At 31.8% G+C, this 22,849-nt stretch overlaps 6 protein-coding genes across 8 annotated transcripts; 2 read left to right on the forward strand and 4 right to left on the reverse strand.

The window, feature by feature from the left end:
• Positions 1 to 15: 15 nt before the first annotated feature.
• On the reverse strand, positions 16 to 8,555 carry LOC117242720 (alpha-aminoadipic semialdehyde synthase, mitochondrial). The gene is made up of 10 exons (XM_033509623.1): positions 8,215 to 8,555; positions 7,641 to 8,123; positions 6,797 to 7,022; positions 5,515 to 5,842; positions 4,946 to 5,309; positions 4,178 to 4,500; positions 3,774 to 4,023; positions 2,308 to 2,571; positions 474 to 855; positions 16 to 198 (listed from the first exon to the last, which is right to left on the reverse strand). The coding sequence occupies exons 1-10, from the start codon at positions 8,236 to 8,238 to the stop codon at positions 83 to 85; spliced, it is 2,760 nt and encodes a 919-aa protein (XP_033365514.1). The 5' UTR covers positions 8,239 to 8,555; the 3' UTR covers positions 16 to 82.
• Positions 8,556 to 10,544: 1,989 nt separating this feature from the next.
• Positions 10,545 to 13,521, reverse strand: LOC117242721 (general transcription factor IIF subunit 1). Its single transcript, XM_033509624.1, has 7 exons — positions 13,405 to 13,521; positions 13,133 to 13,179; positions 12,677 to 13,048; positions 12,095 to 12,417; positions 11,501 to 11,784; positions 11,083 to 11,420; positions 10,545 to 10,787 (listed from the first exon to the last, which is right to left on the reverse strand). The coding sequence occupies exons 1-7, from the start codon at positions 13,426 to 13,428 to the stop codon at positions 10,574 to 10,576; spliced, it is 1,602 nt and encodes a 533-aa protein (XP_033365515.1). The 5' UTR covers positions 13,429 to 13,521; the 3' UTR covers positions 10,545 to 10,573.
• A 437-nt stretch (positions 13,522 to 13,958) lies between these two features.
• Positions 13,959 to 16,831, forward strand: LOC117242726. 3 transcript variants are annotated; one of them, XR_004495326.1, is made up of 5 exons: positions 13,959 to 14,255; positions 14,350 to 14,513; positions 15,232 to 15,376; positions 15,839 to 16,005; positions 16,080 to 16,831. XR_004495326.1 is itself a non-coding variant. In XM_033509632.1 (2 exons), the coding sequence occupies exons 1-2, from the start codon at positions 15,958 to 15,960 to the stop codon at positions 16,551 to 16,553; spliced, it is 522 nt and encodes a 173-aa protein (XP_033365523.1). In that variant the 5' UTR covers positions 15,845 to 15,957; the 3' UTR covers positions 16,554 to 16,824. The 3 variants fall into 3 exon arrangements, 1 of the variants encoding a protein (XP_033365523.1); XR_004495327.1 differs by having other exon boundaries at positions 15,948 to 16,005; positions 16,080 to 16,830; XM_033509632.1 differs by lacking the exons at positions 13,959 to 14,255; positions 14,350 to 14,513; positions 15,232 to 15,376 and having other exon boundaries at positions 15,845 to 16,005; positions 16,080 to 16,824.
• Positions 16,832 to 17,665: 834 nt separating this feature from the next.
• On the forward strand, positions 17,666 to 19,173 carry LOC117242703 (ER lumen protein-retaining receptor). Its single transcript, XM_033509588.1, has 3 exons — positions 17,666 to 17,894; positions 17,995 to 18,184; positions 18,465 to 19,173. The coding sequence occupies exons 1-3, from the start codon at positions 17,804 to 17,806 to the stop codon at positions 18,820 to 18,822; spliced, it is 639 nt and encodes a 212-aa protein (XP_033365479.1). The 5' UTR covers positions 17,666 to 17,803; the 3' UTR covers positions 18,823 to 19,173.
• On the reverse strand, positions 18,930 to 20,425 carry LOC117242702 (DNA polymerase subunit gamma-2, mitochondrial). Its single transcript, XM_033509587.1, has 2 exons — positions 19,815 to 20,425; positions 18,930 to 19,730 (listed from the first exon to the last, which is right to left on the reverse strand). Exons 1-2 carry the CDS (start codon positions 20,352 to 20,354, stop codon positions 19,302 to 19,304), a joined length of 969 nt encoding a protein of 322 aa, XP_033365478.1. The 5' UTR covers positions 20,355 to 20,425; the 3' UTR covers positions 18,930 to 19,301.
• LOC117242705 (glutamyl-tRNA(Gln) amidotransferase subunit C, mitochondrial) lies at positions 19,938 to 20,774 on the reverse strand. Its single transcript, XM_033509589.1, has one exon. It carries the CDS (start codon positions 20,756 to 20,758, stop codon positions 20,351 to 20,353), a length of 408 nt encoding a protein of 135 aa, XP_033365480.1. The 5' UTR covers positions 20,759 to 20,774; the 3' UTR covers positions 19,938 to 20,350.
• Between the last annotated feature and the right edge of the window lie 2,075 nt (positions 20,775 to 22,849).

Here is a 22,849-nt window from a genome sequence, read left to right on the forward strand (position 1 = left end):
GAAAGTTAACTTATATAAGTTAATAATTATATTTATTTATACATTATATTCATAATTACTTGTTATTAATATTATAAAGATGTTACATCCACTTGGATGTCTCAAAAAATACTATTCCTTCAGCTTTCAATCGATTAAGTATTGGTCGATAAATATCTGGGGTAAACGGAAAGACTACTCCTCGTTGTTGAATTTCACCTATTAACGAAAAAGAAAAATAATGTACTTTGAAATTATTATTAAATTATATGTTAAAATTTGTTCAGAAGGATGACATGGAATGAAAGTATAAGAAATATACATATGCGTGGATATATAAAATTGTAATATGTATCACGTTCTGTGTAAACATAATTTTGAACGCCTTTATGTTAAAGGGAATAACAAATGTCAATCGTAATTCTTATTATTCGATATGTAATACTGAACGAAGAAACATTTTTTAGAATAAACGGGAAAAAGAAGAACTATACCGTCAAGGATCATTTTAACTGCTATTGCCGTCGGATACCCAACACTGCGCGCCATAGCAGAGTATCCTTGTGATTCGCCATACAACACCAAATTAATTCCTCTGTTTTCTCTTCTGTTGTCTGGCCAGAGTATTCCAACGTCGTGTCTCAGAATTACTAGATCTCGTTCATTTTGATCATAGCACAGCTTTTTTGACAAATAATGTGTCAAAGTATCAAGAGGCGTATTCAACTTCAAGACTAAATCTTCTTCAAGAAGTCCCAAATCTTCAATTGCTTTTACGCTCTCTTCCGAGTTTAGCATTTCTGCCAACTTCCTTTTCAAATTTCCATAGAAGATATTATCATTCGCCAAACCAAGCAAATTGCAAATTAATACTCTCTAGAACAATAAAAAGTTAAACTTAGGTAATCTATGTAAGATCGATGGAAAATTAAAATAGAGACAACAAAAGAAACAACACTTCCGCGGAACGATATGAGTAATTTAAGAAGTTTTATCTGCCAAATATCATAACTTTACTGTATCGCATCGAGATTTTAAAAAAGGTTGTAACGCGTATAATACATAGGTGTATATTACTGGTATGTTTCAAATTATTCTTGCAGAAAAAGCAGACCATTTCTCTTTATGTTCTGTTTACCTTAATTATATGACCACGTTCTGAATTAAATTCGGATGTGTAGTTTAGTAATTGAAATATTGAAAATGTTAAATACAAAATTTGATACATTTCGTTTAAAGCAGGAAAGATCATGTGGAATCATTTTATGATTCTACTTTATCATTCCGTTGATATACATAGAATATTCGGAAAGGGAGCTATTAAGGTATGAAAAATTCATTACATTATGCATTACTCTATTAAAATAATCAGAGATAAAATGATAGAGTGTTTCCTTCCTGTGCAAGGTTCTCAGCAAGAGATGTCAGAAAATTGAAAGAGTACTTCTACGAGCTAAGACAAAATGAAAATATTGATTAGAAGATATATATATATATATATATATATATATATATATATAATATATATATATATATATATATATATATATAAATATATATATATATATATATATATATATATATATATAATTTATATATATATATATATATATATATATATATATATATATATATATATATATATACACTATATATATATATATATATATATATATATACTATATATATATAGTAATCTAACAAAGCAAGCTTAGACGGTCTAAACAACGAGAGGTCAAGATCATTTTGATGATAAAAGTGATAACTTGATATACGACAACAACGAGTAGCGCGTGTATATACATATACAGGGTATATAATAATACAAATAGCAGAGTTTTCTGAGAGCATTCACGTTACGATCATAAAAGCTTTCGTTCGTGTGAAGAGGTTTGCCAGCGTACAAGGATATTTTGACCTTCTTCTTCAGAAAACGCGCAGGAGGCGCAAAAGCAATGAAAAAAATCCACGTGTGTCCTATCGGATCTTATTTCACAGTTACAGCCATTTTTGTGTTTCAATAGTCCGCAACTGTTTGCTTGCAAGTTACGAGTAGAATAATTAAGTCTGTCATTTTGCATGCAAATTCTTTCTTAGTAATTTTTTATTGTTACGTTCTGTTTATTAACTAAACTGTTCCATTTCGTTTATTAATGTTTAGTTCATTATTATTCTAAAATGTGTTAAAATTGCGAATATGTTTCTTGCTTTACCTAAATTATACTTTAAATAGCAAAAGGCAATTTTCTTTCTCTATGACGAGTATACTCATTATTAACCAAAGAGTTGCCATTATTAAATTTACATATAAATGTCACTTTTACATACCCATGTAATATCTGGACCATTTGGATGCAAACTTGGGTGTGGGTTAAGATCCGTTAGTCCAAGAAACTGTAAGGCTCGTATTGTGTTACAGAAACCTTTATATCTTAATGTACCTCGCTGCATTGTTTGTACATTATTGAGTCCATATAAATCCTTGTAAATTGTACTATCACGATTGGGAAAACCTTCCAACGCAAAACCGGGCAAAAAGTCCAAATCTTGAACGGCGGACATAAGGTCTCCTCCTGATTCTATTTCTACAATCTTCAATAGAAAAATAAAATTTATTAATACATAACGTAATACTTAATTGTATATTTTTCCCAATCCTTCGATCAAGATCAAGTTAACATGTATTTTAATTAATATACTTTATATGTATGTACATTTTATTTATTGCAGTGACAAAGAAAACATTGATCCTTGCTGTATCTAGGAAATATATACATTTCCTTTTTTTAGTATGTGTTTAAGGTTACATGTACTTCTTAAAGCCATTATTGGACACAGTGAGAATGATTTATGGAACAAAACGTATCTGTAATAGATCGTATAAACCAATGTCTAAACCAATATATAAATCAATATCTTGCAGAAAATGTAGAGCTCTTTTGCCGAAGTCTTCCTTTTGTAGCATGTTGAGCGAATTAGTTAGCCCATGCTATACCCATTCAATAACGTATTTAAAATAGGTGATTAGGATATGTTCAAAAGAGTTTAGTATGCCACAAGTGTCACAAATATTCGGTTCAGTTTCGGTGATAAAGTAGGAATGTATCCAATTTATATGAGCTATTCTTAATCGAGTTAGTGTTACTTGATCTGACTTTGTGTAGCTTGGTAGATGTTGAATTTCTTCGTTCTTCGTTCCATGATTCTATTAACATTTCAATCAATGCTTTCTGAAATCTTTGTAGAATATAGGTTCATGATTTAACGTAGATACGTTGAAGCTAACATGTTTCTAAGTTTTCTTCTGTCAAAGGAAATGTTCCAATGACATATCAACGAATTAATATCATTTCAGGATAATCGGCATTAATGACAAGTTGTTCCTTTTTTCCACTGTCAAGCTACTATCCCAAATTGTTTGTAGTGTCAGAAAAATGTAATAAAAAATGGGCTGCGAACACTTGCCTATTTTAGGCAAAATCATCGTTAAGATACAGATGCGACTTTTTGAATTGACTTTATTATTTACCCATAATCTAGTCACGATCAGTCGAATTCGATTCTAGAATGCTTCAAACATTTAATTCCAAGCAGATGGCTTCAAATATGCATTAATCAATTACTAACGCAAATTCGACCAATTTACAAACACTTTGATTTCATTTCTCCAAAAGAATAAAGCATTTTCATGAATGCTTCTTATGCATTGTTCTACTATTCTTTGTTCTATTTGTACAGATGTTTCATTTGACTGTCTACTTATGTATAGTTAGATATATAATAGATGGACTTACTTGCTTATTAGAATAGAATTTAGCCGATGATAATGTATTCAGCAACACTCCACGTGGCGACCAACTAAATTTATATCGTAAAGGATTAGAGGAACATTCTGGAGCGGGTAAACCGCCACACCAAGATACAAAAGATTCGATTTTTCCACCAGCTTGTTTAACATTGTCAAAACATTCTAGAGCCAATAAATGATCAATACCAGGATCAAGCCCTACTTCGTTAAGTATGGTCACTTCTGATGCAACAGCCCTAGTAATTAACACGTTAATGTATATTCATTTTAAATTGTCATAATTTCTAAATATTGCTTTGATATTAATAAATATTGCTGTTTACGATTTATAAATATCATTTTGTTATATTTGTTTGCATATTTGTTAATATCTATTTAATTGCCACTTACTCTGTGTGTAAAGCTTTAACATCTTCATTCGTGTAACTCGCAGTCACTAGGTGAGTTTTAGCATGTATGCATACATTCGCAATAACATGATGTAGAGAATACGGTAACAATGAAACCACTACATCTGCCGATTTTACAATGTCGTTTAAAGTATCAGGACGTTCAATTACATCTAGCAGAACCGGTTCTACCCCGGGGAAATTATTTGCTAATACGTCTGCCTCCTCTTTCAATTGAGATGCAACAGTTAAATGTATGTTATTATCTCTATGTAAATATTCAACCAACGGGGCCGAGACGTGTCCAGCGCCAAGAACGACCACCTATTTACAAAACAATGCTTGTTAATATATTACTTGATATTTAATTACCTTTGACTAACATCTTATTTGAATTATTTATAGTTACTTCGTGATCGTCCTGTTTTGCACAATGAAATTAGATGTGACGTGAAGTAACAAGGAACTGTCTTATTAATATGATCAAAAATTCATATGTCCATATATGTACAAATATGTAGTCACAGTCAATTGGAAACTTTTATGAAAATGATCTTTTGCCTTATTCTTCAAAATTGTTTTAATCGAGAAAAGATAGGGTCTATAACTTTCAAGTTCGAGTACGTAACAATAATAAACGTAACAATAATAAATAGTATTCAGATATTACATATACATTTGGATGATATAAAAATAGATAATGTATTGGTACTCGATGAATGAAATTAGTATGGTAAAAATTGACTCGAAAAGTATCATTTTTCTGTACCTTTTTGCTTTGTGCTTCTCTATTGTCTGCCTTATGTCTACAACGGTGATTTAGTAACCTTAATTCTTGGATATATTCAAAATTAGGTGTTAACCGTCCGTTGGATGCTATTATTGCATCATGTACTGCTGGACTAAAGTTATGTTCTTCTAATGGTGCTTTCGCATCCGACTGAATAATATCCAACGCGTAAGGATATAAAAGATTTCCAAAGAAATCTGTAGATTCTTTTGGCAGTTGAGTCGGCATATTGTCAATCGAACAGACTAACACTCCGGGTCCTTTAAAAGACTTTGTATCTTTGTTACGATCAGCATCGTATAAACAAAATGGAGTGTCAATCGTTGTACATTCGTTCATGAACCTATGAACATTTTAAAAATAAGTATAAGGAGAACTTAAGAATGTCGAAGCTTAACTGTTACGAATTGTTTATGAATTCGCGAATTGGCTTTTATATATAGTATATAAAAAGATCGGTGTGAATGTCTAAATCTGTTATATTATAAAACAGTCACTTAAGTAAACGATATACGTGTTATATTAATATTGAATAAATTTAAACTTACTCGATACTGCCACCAGGGTCTGCAGATATATCACAGATAGCTAACATTCGGTGGGGTAAAGAAGGAGCACCAACACTTGATGGTAACCAGGGAGTATAAGCTGGTCTTAGCAAGTATTTTGCATCTGGTATTGTTAACAATTTAGGCGAGTCAACAGCCCAATATATTCCATTAATTATCACCGATGCGTATGGTGCAATCTTTTTGCTGAAAGTGGAAATATATCTCTCAGGATGCTTGTCACATTCATCAGAATCAAAACCACCTCCATCTTTTCTTTCTAGATGATGTCTTCGTCTTACCTCGCATCCGTATATCTTCGTTGTATCTAAAACAATGTTGCCTCTTGTTTAAAATGCAATGATATTTACAATAAAATACAGCCAGTTACAAAAGTCTACATATACCTGCGGAATTTTCTTTGTATATGATTTACCTGTCGCAATTTGTCACAATATTATTTCTACCTACGATATAATTATTGTCGGTGTATTTCTAAAAAATATAGAAATAAAGGAATCAAAGGAATCAGAGGTAACAGGTGTATGTAATTTTTGTAACACTGTATTTTCTATTTCCTTTTTACTCCTTCCTTCTTGATAGAAACGAAAGTAAATGAATATGTGTCTTAATTCACGACTTTTAACAAACTCATTTGCCTTTCATTCAAACTCAAAAGCCTTTCTACAGGCTTTTACTACATATCTATCTTATCTACAGGCTTTTGTGACTAACTATACACAAGATAAACCACGTATAATGGCCCAGAAAAATTCACTGAATTTTCATCTTTCGATTAAACAATATATACAAAGTTTGTAGTATAAACGAGAAGAGTACGATTCTTCAAGATTGTCATAATTCCTACGTGCTAAGAATTAATAGTTATGTCTAGACTGCGGATTTTTATGCGTTTATAGAAAATTTAAAAGTGAAACGTGCTTTGGATTCGTGATTCAAACGTTTACCACTAATGAAAACAACATGATGAACATAAATGGAACATATTTTTAAATAACTCCCTTTTTTCTTTCTTTTTAAATCTCATATTCAATCAATGGTAATCCAATTAAACTTCAGTATCTAGTACCAAGTACTCCAAATTCAATTTCTTTCTTCAATCGATAATTATGAAATAGATATTAATTTAATTTGACATTCAAATGAGTTGTTCCACTTTTTTATTGAATTATGAACTGGAGGAAAGTACAAATCTCTAATATTTACAGACTTATTATGAAATAAATTGTAATAGTAAAATATATAAATATGCAACGCTTACCGCCATGTTCGGCAACCTTTTTCAACATTTCGGGTGGAACGTATTCGTGTGGAAGCTCTTGAAAAACTTCTTGACCGCCTTGACTTACATTGCCACTGCCAGTGAAAATAAAAGTCAATGGTCCAATCGATTTAGGCATAGCACCTAATGCTATTTCGTATCCTGCATCTCGTATAGCTTGCCTTGCCATAGCGGAATCTCTATAATTGTGTGCTGGACCAATATGCTAGTAAACAATAATGACCGTTATTTATAAACAAACAATAAATATATAAAAATAAATACATATTTATTAATTTATTTATTTACTAATTGCAGTATACGCGTCCGATTTAAATGTGTGCGCGCTAGCATTTTTCTAACTACTAAAAATGTGCAAAACTTTTTTCAAAATATCACAGTGATTAATAATTTTGAACGCTACTTCGTACAATATTTTTTTACGTAAAATTTAATGCTTTATCCAAATTCGAGATAAAGTGTTAGACATTCCATCGAAAAACCAATATCCGTGATATTCCGATAAAAAAAGCAAAGTTAATGTCTGAAACCTTTTTTTTCGTATGGCGAATAATTTACGAGTTATTTGAAGTCGTCGTGTTACGAGACTCGCCCTATACATTAACGTATTTTTAAACCAACAGCTACATATTAAATAAAAGTAGAAGATTCTTTGAGAAATTTTATTCGTTTTATTAAATTTTTTACATGTTTTTCAAAAGGGAAACTTTTTTACCATCCTATATGTATCTATGATAAAATAATAGTAAATTTAATTGCATAAAATACTTTCCAACATAATTATCATTGTTACAGTAAATTTCTTAACTTAATGTGATCTTACCATGAATGGTGTATGATGTCCTAACGCAAGTAATCTTAATCCAAGTCCATGTAATATATTCACCATACCAGCTACACCAGCATATTTCCCGAAGGCAACCACTCTTTGTCCATTATCATCTGTTAACTTTTCATAATCTAACAAACGTATATTCTTTTCCAGAATAGCATCCAGAAGAGGCATATTACTTTCTTGCGCCTTAATAGTATGAGAAAAGAAACAGTAAGTTCTATTCGATATAAGTTGATCCACAGGAACTTGTTTAACTCCAAAAATGACGGAAGCAGGACTAATATCCTCTTGTAGTATAGCGCCTGCAGCTTGGTAAGCATGTGCAGGATAAGCTCTTCTATTACTAGGCTGTACAATTACTTTCACTCCTGCCCTAATTAATTGGCGAACATTCGCAGGTGCCAAAGGGGCTCTTCTTTCCCATACTGATTGATCTTCTCTTCTGATTGCTATTATTTTGCCTTTTAAATTCTGCGAAAAATATTTTGCGGTATCGATTCTTAACATATACAAGAAAATATATATTCGTATCTGTTCTTATTTTATAGCGCGCACTACTTACATTCATACAACGTGCTGAAGACATGATGAAGTATACTATTAATAAATTCACATTGAGTTCGCACTTGCGTAATTAAAAAGCCTTTAATGTGACACCATATAATCGCGTAAAAAATACAAAAAGACTTCCTATCAATGTAACGTGTGTTCACTTCATTGAATCTACAATAATAAAGTGGCAAGAGAAGAATACATACTGCAATACAGCATAACTACGTCTATTTGGAAATAAAGTTGTATTACTGCCATGATATTACATGGGTCAGTGAGGTCAAACTCAGAATATGTTATTCTTACTACATCACTGATAAACACCAAGCCACGTGTTTATCGAAACGATTTGACTTTCTTCCACTACATGATTTCCATCGCTTCGCAATTACTTCATATTGAAGATGCAATCTTTTTTTTATTTCTTTCAATGTGACGTAATAATAAATGAAATTTTTCGTATTTAAGTATTTCGTAGCTCAAAAATATTGGAATCCCCCAGAATGTTAGCATTCTCAAGAATATTGTAATTCCCGAGTATTCCGAGAACTTGAATCATGGTCTGATACGGGTTTTTTAAATATAGCCAACGATTTTTCCAAATTTTGAATCCCGACATGTTTTTCTTGAAACGAAAAATTACAATGATTTGCAAAAGTGTATAAACAGACCGCTAGTCTTATGAAAAGCGCGATAATACTACCAATTATTCGATTGATCGGTAAGGATTAGCTAATTGTAATTACGAGGTGAATCTGTCAAACAAACTATAATAGTTTAGTTTCATTTGTATTAACAATATACGGAATATTTTATAAGAATAAAGACTTGAAACCACGTTTACAGTTTTGCACATTTCGTCAGAAACGGACTAAACAGTGAATAAACGGTAGGAAACGGAACAGTAAACAAATAGATAAATAATTTCAGTCTGGAAGTCTTGAATAGGAGTTCATTTACGATTTTTATAATAATTTTATAGTTTTCAATATCCCACGTAATTTACCATTACAAATATCTACGGTTATTATCAACAACAGTCTTTCCAATTTCCGCATCAGTCACTACTTCTTGTTTCCTTTTATTGGGTTGGCAACTAAGTGATTGTGGATTTTATCATTAGGTGGTAATGACAAAATCCGCAATCACTTAGTTACCAACTCGATAGTTTCCTGTAATTAGGTACTTCTCTTCTTTGATTTTCCTCCTCTCTTCCCCTTGCTCATTTCTGACTCCATCTGCATCTTCTATCTTCCTTTCCTTCTATCCTTTTATCCTTTTACCCTTTTTACCTTCCCTAACCACTTCACTGTTTTCTCTGCCTCTGTTTTCCTGCCGTCTTCACCTCTTCACATTTCTCCAACCAATGTCTTAACGTGTCTTAGCAAAATCTATTCGTGTTTTCCGTGCTACCGCATCTTACTCTAGCTTAGGTTTTTCACTAGATCATATGTACCTATTTAACTTTGGCATAATCCGTGTGCAATCTGGATCTTTGTATCTTACTACATCACCTTTGCTTCTGCAACTCTTTCTCTCTTACCCTTAATATTTTCTGCCGACTGAAGCAATTCCTTGAAGTGATCTATTCTGTTGTTTCTTTCAACCTCTTCTTGTCAACCGTTCTTACTCTGCTCTCTTTTAAACATTTCTTACAATTCGCTATATTGTCCTCCGTCCTGTTCTTCACTCTCCTCTCATAATTCAGTGGTCTTTTTGTTAATCTTGTTTTCAATTTCTCTCTCTTACCTTCTTCCCACACTATACAGTCTGGGATGCACAAAATGAAACAGTATCATTTCTTTATGTGATAATGGCTTATCTCTGCGGCAAATCGCAGAGAAATATGGTACGAGTATGAATGATAATTTCGAAAATAAAAAAAAAACGAAACTATGGTGGTGTGCCAAATTTTACAAGAAATGGTAGGCCGCAGATTATTTCCGACAGAGAGGTGCATAAAAATGTACGTCGTATTCGGTCTATATGTCATAAAATACCAAAAACCGCTACTACTATATTTATCTTATAATTGCCTTAACCTTTATCGATCAATCGAACGATTGCTGGTATTATCGTCCCTTTTTTATCAAACTTGTGGTACGTATTTATATTTTTGCTTCTTATTGTATATCACTTACATGCATATTTGAAAGATTAAATTTTTTCTGCCCCAATAAATTCAAAAACACAAACACTCTAAAATCATATACAGTGCTTGTATTTAAAAAAGCTCATTCCGAAATGTGATTCGATTTCTCAAAATTCCGGGGAATCGCAATATTTTTTACTATTTCTGATTGTTGTCAAATAAAAGAAAATTTTTATTCGATTTACTTTATTATTATATGAAATACATTACATAAATGTCAATTAGATTGTGTTTTAATAGATAAATACATTTTGTTTTTTATTGTCTGCTTAGTTGGATTTATCTTCTTCAGTATTTGAGTCATCACATTAACTAATTGTTCCGAAGTAAGACCAGTTTTCTTCGATTTGAACTTTTGTAAAAGTTCCGTTGTTGTCATTGGTTTACGCATAAGATAACGCCTTACTGCATCTTCTGTGATGCCGGATTCACTGCAACATAACAAAAATACCTTTTACTTAAAAAATTATATTCTAAATATCTTTTCGCATGTTTAATATTTAGATACCATGCTTAATGATTAGATTAGACGAAACCTTAACTTAAACGAAACATTAGCTTAATTCATAGTATATTAAAAATTATAATCTCATTATTAATTAATTTTAATTATATATAGATGAGAAAGATATATAAAAGATAGATCTATATATAAAATACTATTTTCAAAATTGAAGAAATTATGCGGAGAACAATTTTAATTGTTTATAATAGCAAGCGACATACCTGACTCCTGGAATGTAAGAAGTTACTGGTACTAAATTGAAATTATCCAATTTCAATTTTTTTGCTTGTGATAAATCTGGAGATCCAGATTGTTTTCTTTTTAAATTATCTAACATCGCAGCTGGTATAGGAGTTGCAGACCTTGAACTATGAGCACTATTAGACTTTTTATTATCTTTTTCCTTTATTGTATCAGATCCTGAATCTGAATCACTGGAAAAGTCACTAGAAGAATCTTTTCCTGACGCAAGCTTCTTTACATCCTTTTTCTTAGATTGTTTCTTCTTTTTCTTTTTATCTTTCTTCTTATCTGCATCTTTATTGGCCTTATCTTTATCCTTTATAAGAAAGTAAACAAACGGAATAAATATTTCAATTAACATAAACATTATTATAATTTTTAGTATTTTGAATTTACCTTATCATCCTTATCTTTATGTTCATCGTCTTCGTCTTTTTCTTCTTCACCATCCTTTTTATCCGCCTGTTCTTCGTCATCGTCATCTTCATCAGAAGCAAGTAATTTTCTCAATGCATCTTCTTCCGCAACTGACTTAATTTCTTTTTGTTGTTCCAATTCTGATTCAGAATCGGACGAGTCAGAAATGTAATCACATTCTCTACCTTCTTCATCCCCATCGTCACTTTCTTCAAATGCTTCATCATCAGAAGCGTTTTTCTTCTTCTTTTTCTTGACAGCAACTACAATACAAATATTTCAATTTATATTTTAACTGTCTATAATAACAAATACAGAAGTTATTTATTATAATAAAATAAATTCAAAATACAACTATATAACATTAACTATATAAATAAAAATTAAATTATCTTAACACGTTGATTGCATATGACACATTCAATATATATTACAGCATTGTATTTCACAGACTAAGTGTATAACATATCTCATCTAAGTAATAACAAAAATAAAAGAAACGTGTAACTAAACCGCTATTAAGTATAATTAGCAGCACATACATTTCTTAACAATATCAGAAATAATATTCACCTTTGCCTTTCCTTTTTTTCTTACTGTCATCTTCTTCATCAGAAATTTTTTTATTTTCTTCGTCATTACTAGCTGAATCATCATCATCACTATTCATCCACTCATCCATTTCAGATATTTTTAAATCTTTCTCCTTTTTACTTGGCTTTTTCCCTTTTCCACCTTCTAACATTTCCTCATCATCTGCACCCTCCTCATCATTCCTAAGTCTTTTACGCAACATCAGTGAAAAATAATTCATTACTTTATTTCTACGACTAAACTCCTGTTCTGCTTCTTCTGCACTCAATGCTTTGTACCTTTGAATTGGTTGAAAATTATACCTGAATATAAAAATTGTATGCGTTAACATTGTAATAAATTCCGGTTTAATACTCAAGCAAATTAATTACCATTCGAGAACGACAGGCAGAAGGGTTAGGGCAAAATAACAAAGTGCAATGTAACATATGTCGTATTACTAGGTAGCATAAGTGTACTGCAAAGTGACTTAAGTAGTAATGTAAGAAAGTATGTAAACCGGAAGTCGTCCAAAGCCGAAAGGCAGGGATTAAGTTTAATAAATAATAAAATAATAATTACCATTCATGCAATGGAAATGCTTCTATAGCTCCATCAGCAGCATGTGTGAAAACATAATATGCAGCATTTTCACTCACACCACCTTCCCTTATACCTTTAAACTTTTTCCCAGTTTTTCCTCCAGATTTTAAAATCCAAGGTTGATCTTCTGGTTTATATTTTCTACTTGTAATACCAAATTTTTTTCTTCTTGCTTCTTCTCTCGCATCTCGTCCAAATTCAGAGCCAGCTCCAAATTTTGGTATTTCCTCTTCTATTCCTTTGTATTCCTTCATATTATTTTCACGTTCCATTTTCACTTGAGTCCATTTTGAAAAGTCAACATTTAATGTGGCATTAAAGCGCATCACATTGTGCTTTTTCTTGTTATTTCTAAAAGACAACATTTTATTTAATATTAATTCTATATGTAATTTGTAGTTATTATAATTATGTAGTAATTATTTTATTACATACTTTGGTACTCTGATACTGAATTCTTGTATCGAAGGCACAAGTGAAACCTAAAAATTATAATTATGTTAATATCTTCAATTACCATTGCAATAAATAAATAAATGAATAAAGTATTTTAGATGTAATTTTCACTTTTATTATCCTTTAATTCGTACAGCAATAAACTAGTTTCTATAAAATGTTTCATTTTTCATTCAGTTATAACCTATATACAAATTTTACGCTCCATTTTTAATTGTAATTACTCATACAAAAATTTTACGTTTAGATACCTTTGGAACCGCAGGCGATGTCATCTTGATAATTGAGTTTAGCTTTATAATAATGAAAAGAAGAAAACCGTCACAATATATCACTATGCAAAACTAGATTTTATATTGTAGGTTATTTATAGGAATGGACAATTCTTTGTAAAATTTATGCACATATTATTCATCCATTCATTCCAAATTCAATTTTAAATTTAATTCGAATGACTTTAACTCAACAATGTTCCAGAAATGGTACTCGCTGCTGCTAGAAATAGCCAAGAGACTATTTCGGTAAGTTCGACTGCTGCTCGTTATTCCCAATCGTCGAATTCCTCAGCTTCACTAGGTAGCACTGCCAGAGGGGATCGATTCTCGATTATCCCAAAATAAGAGGTGAGCACTTAGAACGACTGAATGAGATGAATTCAAAATTTGACCCATTTATCTATAGCGTGCAGCTATCTTGAATATCTCAGTCGATCGTGTACTTGATATCGATCCTCGTTAGTATGCAGGAATGAGTAGTGCCATCTAGCGTGTTAATGCTACTGGCAAGTATTTGCACTTTCGGCTTAACTGCTACGGACAGGGGTACCAGCACGGGGAGGATTAAAGTTTCTTAAGGAAGAATGAATGTTTTTAATATTTCTTTAATTTATCAGTTTATTTAATTTCATCAAGTTGCTATATTTATTAACTTATTTTGCCACACATTTATTATTCCGTTTTATTTATCTTCGATCCTTCCACAACAAACTTAGTAGAATATATATAACTATCGCAGTTAACGAGCGAAACGGCCCTTGACGACAGCGGGTGTAGCTCTTCTGTGCGAAGGGCACCCTCGCGTTCAGGAATGGGTGAACTAAAAGGTGAGAACCTTATGTCCCCCATTTTTGTGTCCTTTCCCTCTTATATTCCTCCTCGTTCTTGGCATCTAACGTCAATGAAAAATTAATTTTCCAGTGTTCTCTGTTGGAACCAACGTAGCCTCACAAGTCTTGCCCAAAGACGAGCGGGCAATTGCCTGCTAACAGTGGGAGGAGAAATTGTGAAGACCAGTAGGCGTCTTCAATTATTAAAGATACCGTAACCGGATGCGATTTTACAACCACATTTAACAGTCAAAGGTTGTATCAGCGAACGTAAGGTTTCATTTGCTATTATTTTCGAATTGAGTTATATAAGGGAGTGAGAATGAGTAGACCCAAACGAATTGTTTTATTTAAATAGTAACACTAATTCGAAATAGTCGAGCAATGAGGAGGGTGGTTACAAATCTATGTGTTACAGAGCTCTCACCTTGTTATTATACTCCGTCGATCACACAAGGAGAATTTTCGGTAGTCAATTATACTTGGCTGAACTATCTGAACTTGTTTACCAAATGAACTTCTATTACTGATTTAACTGACCGAAGTAGCTGCTCGTAGTAACTGTTTACTGATTGACGTTAAGTAACTCGCTGAAGCGACTGAACCAAACTGTTTACTGAAAGACCGAACTGAAGCAACTGATTGAAACAACTGTGATTGACTTAATTCGAAGTTCGAAGGATAAGTATCGCGCAATGTTTTGTTCCCACGGGAACTGTTTGTCTTTGTGCGAACGATGGAATGTTAACACGTAGTTATCTTGCGACTGTTGCAATTTCATGTTGGGGTTTGGTATGTGGTCTTCCCAAGAGTATTGCAGTCTTCATTTCTGCTGATGCTCCTCAAGAGCATTACCGTTTCATATTTCTGCTGATTAGAGTTCGATATGCGATCTTCATAAGTACGTTGCAGTTTCCTATCTTTGCTGATAACCTTCTCAGGAGTATTAAGGTTTCCTATTTCCGCTGGTTAGAGTCTGATATACAGTCTCCTTGAGGGCCTTGCATTCTCCTATCTTCCTTCTTCTGCCTACTGGGGTGTCATGGTGAAGTGCACGCGTAAAGCGGGGCGCGTAGGCGAGCGTTCAATTGTTCTGCCAACTCTCCACACTGCAACAGGTATTACTCCACACTCCGTGATATAACAAAGTGTTTTACAGTGTAATCACTTATTCGTGAGATATTTCTTTAAACACTCTGGGGACTGGCTGCTCCGACAAACATATAGCCTAAATTTTCGGGTGTTTTTGGAGCGATTGAAAAATATTCAAAGCGATCAATATTACATCTAATATATTGATAACGGTTTCGTATCATTCAAGCATATAATGTAATGTAAAAACATTTTCATAACATTTTGTTTATAGCATCCATTGCTTTTTTCACTATTTTATTTAACAGTAGTTAAAATTTTTATAGAATACCGCATGAAGTATGAAAGACGCGAATTTGTATCTCTGGTCCCCAGAGTATTAATTCTGTTGTGCTTATTTTTGTGCGAACTAATTGAAGTGACATGGTGTGGCATTAACTGATTGTGACGTGCATATTGTTGCTTTATTATTTCAATTTTGATTGTAGGTTAGCACTTTACGTCGGAGTTGACAGACTTTTGCACTTTTGTTCATTATTACGATTCGTTATTCGCGAAATATTCTATAAGCGATTCGTTGTCATCTCATTTGCGTAGTTTTCTGATCATGAGCGCAGCAGAACCGATGACCTCTGTTTCCAGCCCGGTCGTACAGGTATATAAATTCAATTTCTTGTTTACCCCTTGTTAAAATTTAGTTATTACTTTCTTCTTCGTGTATCATTTCAGTGTAAAAAACCCAAACAGAAAAGGAAAAGGCTGAATAAGAACCGTTCGAGGAAGCGCGGGCGCTGTGCAGGGATGAGGTTCCAGGAACAAAAGAAAAGAACGTGTATGTTGAAGGAAGTCGTGCCCGCCTTCCTCAGCACAACGAATCCTGCGTCAACGCAGCGGTCCAGCAGTCCTCCTCTCGTTGACTTTACGTTGCCAGAGGAAGATACTGCGGAGCTCTCGCCGTGCCCGTCCCCTGTTGAATTGCTCGTGACGGACCATTGTGCCAAAGTCTGGTTATCTTCGAAGATTCCGGTCGAAATTTTGAATGCGCACGTACGTCATCATATTTCCGGGGCAGGAGGGGTTTCGCCCATCGTACGGTCCTGGTGCATGGATGTCTTTCATCAGATGTATCTCGTCGAAGATTTTCCTGATGTGCCTTCTTATGATTTCAATATTCATCGTTTAAATTCTGATTCTACATTGTAGTGTATATACATATACATATATTTGTTATTATATATTGTTATGGCTCGCGTTGATCGCAAGCCATGATATATCCCTATCTGATCTAAAGTCACGGCTCATGTTAATCGCTAGACGTGACATCAACCAAAAGATGGAAAGTAAGAACAAGAGCCATAAATTTCACCCATGTTCATCGGTGATCTCCCTATTCATCTCTACTTGTAAGTTAAACTATTTTTATATGATGCGTAACAACAAAATTTTAAACGTCTTCAATTTTTTTATTATCGTATTCATTAATGATAAATAAATATAAATTATAATTTGAATAAAAATAAATAAAAAAATTAGAAAAATTTGGTGCAGATTTTGTTTACATATTTTAAAACAATAAATAAAATTATAAAACTAGATTCCAACAACACGTAAAATAGGATTACAACTAGTAATTAAAATAAGATTCCGGAAATTAGCTGGAAAGTGGATTGGTTGCGACTATGCAAGTAAAACCTTATTATCATCGAGTAAGAACAAGTCAGTAACCAATGATTAAAGCGATCCCAAGTACCATGTGGTTGTACTACCCGCTCCACAGAAGTGGCTTCACACCCATCGCCTTAAGGTTTATGCTCTATCTCTATATTTCTATATCCATATCATAGATGCATATCACGACTCAATTTTCAGACGATTTTCCCTAGGCTTCGATATACGAGCGTCAAGACCTGTTTATATGATCGTGGTATACACTCCATACACTGTGGCCCAGACTCGTTCGTACATCTAGTAACTAATTCTAGTAATAACATTTAAACGATAAGGAATATAGTAATTTAGTATGAATTTAAATATTTGTATAATTTTGAAATAAAAACCCAATGATTGTGAAAGGTTAATTACATGCAATAGATCATATGAAAAATTACAATATTATTAATAAAGATGTATTAAAAATATTATATTAAATGTTTTATTTCTTTCCATAACTGTATTATAATTGATATTTATGTTATTTATGTCATTAATTGATTATTTATGTTATTAATTGATAAAACATATATATTTAGAAATGTACAAGCAAAATATTTACATATACGTACATTTACGTACATTTATTGGAAATATAAAAGATGAAACACTTAAATGATGATCGGTCGGCCATCTGCTGATGTTGCAGCCGAAGCCACGTCATATTTTGTATGCTTTGTGACTTAGGTGTGTGAAGTATTTCTCGATTCTCTTATAAAAATTACTTTTCAGCAACCGAAAAGATGAACATATTTCGACTCTTAGGTGACTTATCACATCTCGTTGCAATTATCATTCTCCTTCTCAAAATATGGAAAACACGAAGCTGTGCCGGTATACATCAGCAATATGATTTATATACTTATTATACCTAAATTATTATATTTTCATTTAAAATATCCATTTTTAATAATATTTGATGTGTGTTTTACAGGTATAAGTGGCAAGTCGCAAATTTTATTTGCGATTGTATATACAACACGTTATCTAGATTTGTTAACAACATACGTGTCAGCATACAATACGTTTATGAAGATCATTTTTATTGCAACTTCTTATGTTACAGTTTTTTTAATGTATGTGAAATTTAAAGCTACATATGATCATAATCATGATACATTTAGGTACGTCTTTATTTTATAATAGTATAAGTCGGGAACAAAGATAATTGGACAATAACTGCTATCTGTCTCCTTGTCGTTGTCCCCGATTGTCCAGATATATATTAAATGATAGATATATATATATAGATATATATATATAATGATGTCCAGATATATACTATATCATAATTATAATAATACATTTATTATGTAATATACATACATGTGTATGTTTTTGTAATTTTTAAGTAACATCTGTATGTTGTAATTGTATGTAATAATATCTGTTATTTGTTTTCAGAATTGAATTTTTAATCCTACCTACATCGGTGTTGGCATTATTAATCAACAATGAATTCACAATTGTAGAAGTTCTATGGACATTTAGCATTTATTTGGAGTCTGTAGCAATATTGCCACAATTATTTTTGGTATCAAAAACAGGAGAAGCAGAAAGTATTACCAGTCACTATCTTTTCGCTTTGGGGTCTTATAGAGGCCTGTATTTGTTAAACTGGGTGTATCGTTATTATGCAGAAGATCATTATGATCTAATTGCTATAGTTGCTGGTTTAGTACAAACAATTCTTTATTGCGACTTTTTCTACCTCTATATTACCAAAGTATTGAAAGGCAAGAAGTTACAACTACCTGCTTAGCTGCATAGAAGTATTATCATTTGGAAAATTATATATTGCTCAAACGAGCGGTATTATCATTAATTGAATTTATATAAATTTTGGCAATATTTAAAAATCGAGGAATGTTCATGTACAAAGTATACATTTTATTAATTGTAAAGCATTCCATTTTTCTTTACGTTCAACATCAGAAACATCCATGTATAATTTCTCATTTATATCCCACATGGCAACATTATTTTAGACTGTTATCCTCATTGATTCTCAGCATATTACGTCTTTATATAATACATAATAAGTATGTATTACTATGATAACTATATCATTCATTTAATTAAAATATACATAAAATACAAAATAATTGGAAATGAAGGTAATAATGTTGTGATTTCAAAATTGTTTATATTTTTTAGAAACTAGAAATTAATTATACTGATATTTTATATTTGTAGCTTTTGATATATTAATTTTATTTAAATGAAATTATATCATATTGATTAACAACGCAGAATTATATATTTTACTAAATCGGTTATGTGTATTGCTTCACTAAGAGTTGTGGATCTATCTCTTACATATATAATGCCATTTTCAAGACTAGTCGTATCAACAGAAACTATAAAAGGAATTAAGCATGTATCTATAATTTTTTCTGAAGTGGTTAATATTGTATTTAGGCCCTTTGTTCTTAGCATATTATTTAAGTAAAGTACAAAACGATTTAAATCATCATTTTGGGTATTCTCTTCATTATTTGATCTTTTTATATGAAATGCAACTTTATGTGGTGCTAACTTGGAATGAAGATGCGTTTTGGAAGATTTATTCATATCATATGCGTCACAAAGTAGTGCTAAACAACCCCAATCTAAAGATACCTTATGCTCAACCATTTGTATGTTGGTAAAATCTTTTTTACTATCAACCTGGAAATAAAATAATCCATAAAAATAACTGTTATTTATAAATTTCTATGAATTCAAGTATATGAAAGAAGAAATGCGAGGCACCTGGGAAAATAGTTTTTGAACATCTGTATGGTAAGTTATCTTTTCCACAATAACATTGCCAAATGGAAATTGAGCTTCAATATCTACTACATTACAACCTTTTATCTTTTTTGCTTCTGTAAGCTTAAATCTAGAAGGATATTGTGCTAATCTCCGCCACCAAATTTTACGTTCTTTCTGAATTTTATGGAATACATCTTTTGTTTCTGTATTATTGTTAAAAATATTTGTCGCAGCAATTCTGTGAGAATTTGATTTTTGTATAGACAATAGATTTGAATCCCAATAATCTTTTGAGTTCTTTATTGAAGCTAATCCAAATGGTATATCACTCATTTCAGTTTTTATAACAAAATTTAGAGTCTGATTAAATTCATCTGATAAGAATATATTATAGCGTGACATTGTAATGCAATTTAGAAACCATTGTTCTTCAAGATTTCTTAGTAGCATTTTACCTTGAGGGCCATATTTAAGCCCGCATTCTGTAAGACTAATAAAATGTGAACTTAATTCCTTTAGTATGTTTCCTATATTCATGATGCTTGTACGATAGTCTGCAATGGAGCTACAAAATATTCTTCCTCTGTAATGGCAGCATTCATTAAGATTTCTTTTCTAGATATGTTATGCTCTACATTATCATTTCGCATAAGCATGGATTCTGTCTCAAATGGACTATACATAGGTTCAATTTCTTTGTTAATCTTTGTATTGCGTAAATTTTCTGTAAAAATAATTGCAGCTTTTAGGACAGAAGAACCATAATCGTCATCAACATTAAGTAAAGATAATTGTTCTATTTTTTGTATTGTCTCTTGTTTTATAACTGGTATTGTTGAACTCGAATCTATGGGCTTTATAGAATGATGATAAAGGACTGAATTTGAAAACATCGGTAAAAATATATAATTCAGTCGTTGAGTACATCGAACAAGTGCCATTTGTAGAATGTTACTTATAATAATCAGTATTCTTACTTATCCAACAATTAAATTTTCATCTAACAATTATTTTGTAATTTAATATTCTGTCACTGTAGTCAATACAATTTCACATTTGTTTTATATGTATTCGATGCAATATTTTATAGTTATACGTTATACAGACTGTTATACTTTATATGTACTATATATATAAACTACCACATCTAGCGTGTTATGGGGGGAAAAAATGGCCGTAGAGGGAATTTTGATGACGTAATGTAGCACGGTAACGATAGGAATAACGGTGCATTTGTGTTGGAGATGCGATGACGCTATAATTTGGAATCATTTATTTGTAGACGCTTATATGTGTTTATATACAGCTTATATATTATGATTGTAGAGGTATAGCGGATTTGTACTTTATAATTTGTATTGTTCTATTAAAGTTGCAGTATGACTATAAGTTCAGGCAAGACTAATTTGATGTAATCTCTGTTTAGGCGACATAAAATTATTGACTTCTTGTTTTATGTATTATGATAGTTTTCGACGCGTAAAATTCAAAAATACAAGTATTTAGAAATTCAGCGGTTCAAGAATTATGCGTATGTAAAATTTAGCATTTTTAGCCTATTTTATAGGTTAGTATGATGCCATATTGCCTCTATTCATTATTTGATTGGGCCGACCACGATCGCGTAAACAGATCTCGATATTCATATACATACATATACAAGTGGTTACGTTACCAGATTGAGGGAATTTAGAGAAAAATCACTCTAAGGTAGAAGTAGAAGGGTTTTATTCTGTGATGAACGAGACAGAAACAATCTACTGGTTTCTGATTGTCTTGTAGAATCAGAACTTTGTTTTTTTTCCATATTGGCTTTTTTATGACTCAATCCTTGCACTATTTTCGCTTTCGGGTGTCGAGACTTTTTTTTATATGAGTTGACTTGTTCATATGACCGTATCCAAACCTAATGCAATATTCACGATTTTAAATCTTACCGCAAAATGATCGCCAATCACGTGCATTTGTGTCATGGATATAAGAATATCGAGACAGAGCAATGACTAAGCGAGGCAAAGCCGTTTCCACGGTACGGAGAACGTGGTTATTTGAGGCCGCATTGGTGAATTGGTGTAGTTTGTAATCTTATTATCGTAATCTTATTATCATGAAGTAAAAGCGAGTCAGGTCAGCAGTAGGGACAAAAAGAGGGTGATTAGTTGTTACGAGGAAGACCAAGATGTATTGTGAGAAATGCCGCACAGTGCATAGTAAACAATTGTAGAAACAGTACGCGAAGTCATCCTGTTTTAGGACAAAAAAAAAGGAAAAAAAAAGAAAAGAATAATGTCTTGTATCATCGGTAAGAAAAATATTCTCCTTGCATATATAATGATTATATATATTGTATTGTCAAATGATACAAAATTATACATTTAACTAATTTTTTAATAGATTTTCAAAGAATGAACAATTAAAATCGTTTTGGTTAAATATACTAGAACTGGAGGCGGAATCAGTTAAAACTGAAATAAGAATTTGTTCAGCACATTTTGCAGAAGATGCCTTCTATTTATTACATGGTACAAAGTGACTTCGACCAAGTGCACTACTGTCTAAAGGTATGAAATTATATTATTATCAGAACTGAGAGTTAATACCTTGCTTGTAATGTCAAGAGCTTATGAATATGTTTGAAAAGAGTTTTGCACAACTGTTTACCATATTGCAAAACAATTTGCAAGTGGTATCAAAGTATTCAAAGAAAGCCTATTCCTATTTTGTTATTTCTATATTCATATATATTTGTGCATAGCTAGCTATTCTATTCATTAGACGACTCATGGATAGAGGCCGACATGGCGTCAAAGTAACATGTAAAATAAAATGTAAAAGAAACGCACAACTATACATATGCATAATTCTTGAACTGTTAGATTTCTAATGTTAAGACTCGCTTTTTTGGATTCTACGCATCAAGAACTATCATAATATATTTAAAAAAGTCAATAACTTTATGTCCCCTAAACCAAAGCCTAAATATCTAATATTTTGCTTCAGTATAATTTAAAAAATAATCATTTATTGAAGAA

Source organism: Bombus vosnesenskii, unplaced genomic scaffold (assembly GCF_011952255.1).
Source record: "Bombus vosnesenskii isolate JDL3184/JDL3185 unplaced genomic scaffold, Bvos_JDL3184-5_v1.1 scf7180000016275, whole genome shotgun sequence".
In the NCBI taxonomy this organism is placed as follows: domain Eukaryota; kingdom Metazoa; phylum Arthropoda; class Insecta; order Hymenoptera; family Apidae; genus Bombus; species Bombus vosnesenskii.

What these genes read in the sequence shown, in the direction of transcription:
- LOC117242705 (XM_033509589.1), bottom strand. Translation starts at nt 20,758, where the DNA reads ATGGCACTTGTTCGATGTACTCAACGACTGAATTATATATTTTTACCG.
- LOC117242726 (XM_033509632.1), top strand. Translation starts at nt 15,958, where the DNA reads ATGAGCGCAGCAGAACCGATGACCTCTGTTTCCAGCCCGGTCGTACAG. An exon ending in TTTCCAGCCCGGTCGTACAG is followed by an intron (nt 16,006 to 16,079) that starts GTATATAAATTC and finishes GTATCATTTCAG; the next exon opens with TGTAAAAAACCCAAACAGAA.
- LOC117242721 (XM_033509624.1), bottom strand. Translation starts at nt 13,428, where the DNA reads ATGACATCGCCTGCGGTTCCAAAG. An exon ending in CATCGCCTGCGGTTCCAAAG is followed by an intron (nt 13,180 to 13,404) that starts GTATCTAAACGT and finishes TATAATTTTTAG; the next exon opens with GTTTCACTTGTGCCTTCGAT. An exon ending in ATAAAGATAAGGATGATAAG is followed by an intron (nt 11,421 to 11,500) that starts GTAAATTCAAAA and finishes TTTCTTATAAAG; the next exon opens with GATAAAGATAAGGCCAATAA.
- LOC117242702 (XM_033509587.1), bottom strand. Translation starts at nt 20,354, where the DNA reads ATGAATATAGGAAACATACTAAAGGAATTAAGTTCACATTTTATTAGT. An exon ending in TTCAAAAACTATTTTCCCAG is followed by an intron (nt 19,731 to 19,814) that starts GTGCCTCGCATT and finishes TTTTATTTCCAG; the next exon opens with GTTGATAGTAAAAAAGATTT.
- LOC117242720 (XM_033509623.1), bottom strand. Translation starts at nt 8,238, where the DNA reads ATGTCTTCAGCACGTTGTATGAAT. An exon ending in GAGAAGCACAAAGCAAAAAG is followed by an intron (nt 4,501 to 4,945) that starts GTACAGAAAAAT and finishes TTTTGTAAATAG; the next exon opens with GTGGTCGTTCTTGGCGCTGG. An exon ending in GTTAAAGCTTTACACACAGA is followed by an intron (nt 4,024 to 4,177) that starts GTAAGTGGCAAT and finishes GTTAATTACTAG; the next exon opens with GGCTGTTGCATCAGAAGTGA.
- LOC117242703 (XM_033509588.1), top strand. Translation starts at nt 17,804, where the DNA reads ATGAACATATTTCGACTCTTAGGTGACTTATCACATCTCGTTGCAATT. An exon ending in GAAAACACGAAGCTGTGCCG is followed by an intron (nt 17,895 to 17,994) that starts GTATACATCAGC and finishes TGTGTTTTACAG; the next exon opens with GTATAAGTGGCAAGTCGCAA. An exon ending in CATAATCATGATACATTTAG is followed by an intron (nt 18,185 to 18,464) that starts GTACGTCTTTAT and finishes ATTTGTTTTCAG; the next exon opens with AATTGAATTTTTAATCCTAC.